The sequence below is a fragment of the Puccinia triticina genome, chromosome 2A, assembly GCF_026914185.1.
Source record: "Puccinia triticina chromosome 2A, complete sequence".
NCBI classification, from domain to species: Eukaryota; Fungi; Basidiomycota; class Pucciniomycetes; order Pucciniales; family Pucciniaceae; genus Puccinia; species Puccinia triticina.
The window spans coordinates 788,953-793,316 of record NC_070559.1 but is presented as its reverse complement, the minus strand read 5'-3'; the positions used below and the strand labels follow the sequence as shown (position 1 = coordinate 793,316).

General features: G+C 49.2%; 1 protein-coding gene across 1 annotated transcript; it reads right to left on the bottom strand.

Annotated features, from left to right (window-relative positions):
- Nucleotides 1-816: 816 nt before the first annotated feature.
- On the bottom strand, nucleotides 817-2,290 carry PtA15_2A93 (uncharacterized protein; the record flags this gene model as incomplete). Its single annotated transcript, XM_053167012.1, has 2 exons — nucleotides 817-830; nucleotides 1,912-2,290. The coding sequence occupies 2 exons, from the start codon at nucleotides 2,288-2,290 to the stop codon at nucleotides 817-819; spliced, it is 393 nt and encodes a 130-aa protein (XP_053017336.1).
- Nucleotides 2,291-4,364: the final 2,074 nt, after the last annotated feature.

The following is a 4,364-nucleotide window of genomic DNA, read 5'->3' as shown; positions in this document are numbered from 1 at the left end:
TGGCGTGGTTGGCTGGTGCGGTGTTCCCTCAGCTTGGAGGCTGTGATGAGAAGAAAAGGCCTGGCCATCAGTGACCGCACGAATCTCGGCGGGTCCTCACAACGTTCCCTGTGGTTGGAAAGATCGACCAATAGTAAAAATAAGCTCAGAAGCGAGCAGGCGAGGAGGAGCAATAGTTGAACGTGGCTCGGAAGGAGCCAATGGAGCCGAGCGAGGTGCAGAGCTCGATGGAGGATGTGAGAGCCGAGCGAGGTGCGGAGCTTGATGGAGGATGTGATGTGGAGGTGGGCGTACTGTGGATGGGGTGTGGGCCGGGCAAGGAGGAGGCAGGGGCAGAGGGACACATCTGAGGATGTGGGTTGGTGAGGGTGGGGCAGATGGAGGGTGGCGGTGATCCAATGAGCGGACTTGGAAAAAATGAGAGGGCCGAGGGTGACGTGTCCCTCTGATGGGCGGACTTTGTCTTGGCCCTCTGCCCTTTTTTTGGGGTTAGCCTGGAGGACGGCATCTTGCCACTGTTCCCACCGGCTGTTGTCAGGTCAAGCGCGTTCGTCGGCCAACCGACCCCAGGCAAGTTATGTTAAACTTGCCTGAAGTCAAGTGCCGGCTGTTCGGCTGTTAATTTGGCTGGCAGTTTGACGGCTGACCGGAGGCCGACAGGTGGGCGGTCAATCAGGCGGGTGTTTTGTCTTTGACGGCAGTTTTGACGGGCGAAACCTTAATCCGCGCAACTGCCGTGTATCTGTTTGAACTGTTACAAAACCAGCTTGCTGGTAAATGCCAGCAAAATATGAGGAACACCTGCAGACAGAGAGCTCAAAAAAATTCATCTAAAAGGGGAAAATTATGTTCCCTGTGCAGTTATGGGGCCCCAAAAATCCATTTTTAAACGTGGAAAACCCCCTCAATCATCATTTTCAGGAAATGTACAATTAGGCCCCGTTTGGAGCCAATATAATTGCGCAATATAATCTGGAGTTTTGTGACATCTGATCAAGTTTTGGCGGACCTGATCAGCACTACCAGCACAATTGGATGGGTTGAGGCTATCCCAGTTAAACTGGGATGCACTTAACCAATTTAAACTTGGGTGATCTGAACTGATGAAATATAAATCCAAGGTACCCCCCTTGGGTTTATATTAAACTAGGGAAATCGCGGCTGCGCCGCGTAAATTAAAACACAGCCAAAGTACCACACTGAGTCCGGGCACATTACAATGGCTACTGCTCACCTCACACCGCTAATGTCCTGAATATCCACGCATCCGTGGAGCATTGGTCCAACTTTACAAAATAGTTACTTCACTAAAAAAAGACAAACAGTACAAGAGAAGCAATGTTGCCCCGTCTATGATGTACAAGTAGCCACCACTAGAACCTAATTCTTTGTCTCACACCACAGCATCTCTAATGACACTTAGGTTCACTACATTTATCGTCTCCGATACATTTTTCCCACCTACAATGCCGACAAGTAGGCCTTCACAACTTGTTGCCCGCGACAGGGCGACATATAGTTGCCCGTGAGAAAAAACCGGTTGAGGAAGATAAACTCCCACACGGCCTAGAGTCTGGCCTTGAGCTTTGTTGATTGTCATCGCGAAAGCCGGAACAACCGGAAACTGACATCTTCCAAACCTCGTAGCACACAACTGATCCGGCTCGTGGATCAGAACCATCTTTGGGAGTAACACCTCGTCTCCTGCGTTCGGGCCAGTCATGACTTCGCACTTCAGGACATGGGGCTGAACACCTTTGATCAGGAGCCGCTTTCCATTGCAGAGCCCGCTCCCAAGTGTCAGGTTCCGGATGCAAACAACTGGCATACCCTCCTTCAGTTGAAGAGAAGGCATTGAAAAGCCGGAAATGTCGATGTTAGTCAGTGATTCTGGTCCCAATGTCTCGTCACAATCGCTGAGCACTTCGTCTACCGCCCGGACCACAACCTCTCGTCCTGGCAAACGGCGCAGACAAATTGAATTCAGCAGTTTGCCGTTGACATTCAGCGGTGTCAGAATTGCGCGTGACCTATAAAACTGAGCTAGATCATCGATGTGCGTGCACTGTCGAGCCGCTTGCAAATCACCGTAAACAAACTCGATGAGCTGATTCAACACCGGGCCTTCCACCCGGCCGCTGATCACAGGTACTTGACCTAAAGAAACCACTTCGGCATTATTTACCATGGCGGCCCCCAATCCGATATTCAGTAACCAGATCGAGAAGAAATTGATGCCGACATCTGGAGAGGCGTCTCCTCCGTGAACCCGAGTACCAACCAAGCGCATGTTACCCGTCAAGCTGAAACGTTTCACCAGAGGCCATAGATACGACCCAATTAAACTGGCTGAACCTTGCGCAAATATATCACCTCCACGAACTACGGGCAACGTTTGCCGGAAGTCGCCACCGAACACGACCTGAACACCTCCAAACGGGAGGGAAGAGTCCCAGAGGTATTGTAACAACCGGTCGACCATTTCGATTGCATTCTTGTGAGTCATTGTGATTTCGTCCCAGATTAACAGTTTGAGTTCTGCTAACGTCCGCCCTAAAATTGTTCGGATGTCGTAATTTGCGTGAGACTCGGAATTGACCTGTAGCGGTATTCAGAGCTTTGAATGTGCTGTACCGCCACCATCGAGGACCATGGCTGCAACTCCCGAGGAAGCAACAGCCATCACCGAAGCTCCGCTCTTACTAAAATGTTGAATTAACGCGTTCATCAAATAAGTTTTGCCACATCCCGCAGGACCGTCGATGAACACCGGGGCTGAATTGTTGGTGTTATAATTTCCGAAAACTTGATCAAATATTACTCTTTGTCCGGGATTCAGGGTACTAACTTCGATGATTGGTCTTTCTCTGATGCTCTGATTAACCTGTCCAGGGCCCTGCCCATATTGCTGCCAATACAACTGATCCACAGGATCGAGGCCGACGTCTTCCCAGGTCCGACCTTCGACGGCCAATTGTTGATTGATAAGGAAGCAACACAGGCTGTGCGAGACTTCTATGGACACCGGAAGACTTGGAAAATCAGTTCGGAGACGGTAGGCACAATCGTTTGCGAGTTCGTCCAGGAACATGGCCAACAATCTGCTCGGATTGCTCGGTGGGCTGGAAGTTAACAACATGCAGAACATGCTTCGTAAACCATGCCCTAACATCCAACCACACGCTTCTTGTAAACACAACTCGTAGTGTGTATCAGTCATCAGGAGGCCTCTCGCTTCGCACGCTTCTCTGAAATTTTTGTGGGTAATGCCTTTGAATGTCCTCAAGTCTTCGAAACTGGTTGGGCCTCTGACATTCAGCAAAAGCAGCCTAAGATAATACCGTTCTCCATCCACCGGAGTCGCGAAATACAACCGGCCGATGGTGTCCGAAGGACGGCGTCTGGGCAGCCATTCTTTGGCAGAGGTCCAGTAGAAATGGTCAGGAAATTCACTGTAAAGGAGTTCACGTGCCGGTTTACCATAGCCATGCGCGTTGTCTTTATTCAATTGAAAAAACTGGGTCAATGTCGTCAAATCTGCAGTTCCTGTTTTCATCTGTTCTCGTGCTCCCTCCGCATCTCGGTAAAATATTGTTTGATGTCCAGGCAAGTGCAAAACAAGTCGCATTATAGCGGGATACCTGTCAGAAATTGGGTATTGCAAAAGTCTGTGGACAGCTGCGAGAAATCACATGAAGAGGAATCAATACTGGAAACCCTCAACCACTTCACAAATGGACTGATTGAGAAGGCTGCGAGCATAACATTTCCGGCACACTGATAAAAAACATGACAATAACTCGGCCCATTCCAATATCACAGGAGTTAATGAACACATTGGACGATGGGCTATAATGTGGCCTGTATCTTGCAAGAGGACAGATGGAATAGTCATAACGATTCATGTCCTGACGCTCGGCCAACTGCCTTCAATTTGTACGTACATGCAATGAAAAAACGCGATTCCGAAGCATATGAAAGAAACCGGATAGCGGAGATGGGACGACGGACAAAGAAGAGAATACTAACCCTTGCATGGACCAATGTATCGACCGTGAACGAACCTAACAGTTTCATCTCCGTCTCTTAACTGCAATGCCAAACGGTCAACACCTTTACATATGTATTTGAAAAGGTACTTTGTCGCTGTAATGCCGTACGGAACCTCCACATTAATGTGGCAGTTGTACCGGAGTAGTAAGTACTTATTATATGGCACAACATGTTGACTTGTGTACCGTTGACCTGACTTGATAACAGTTCTGCCACTGTCCCGGCGCCGATAGAGCGGATAAGCGTCATTGCTGAGCACCATATCATGTTGCCACGGTTTAGGGAACTTCTTCGAAAAACGGCCATCGACA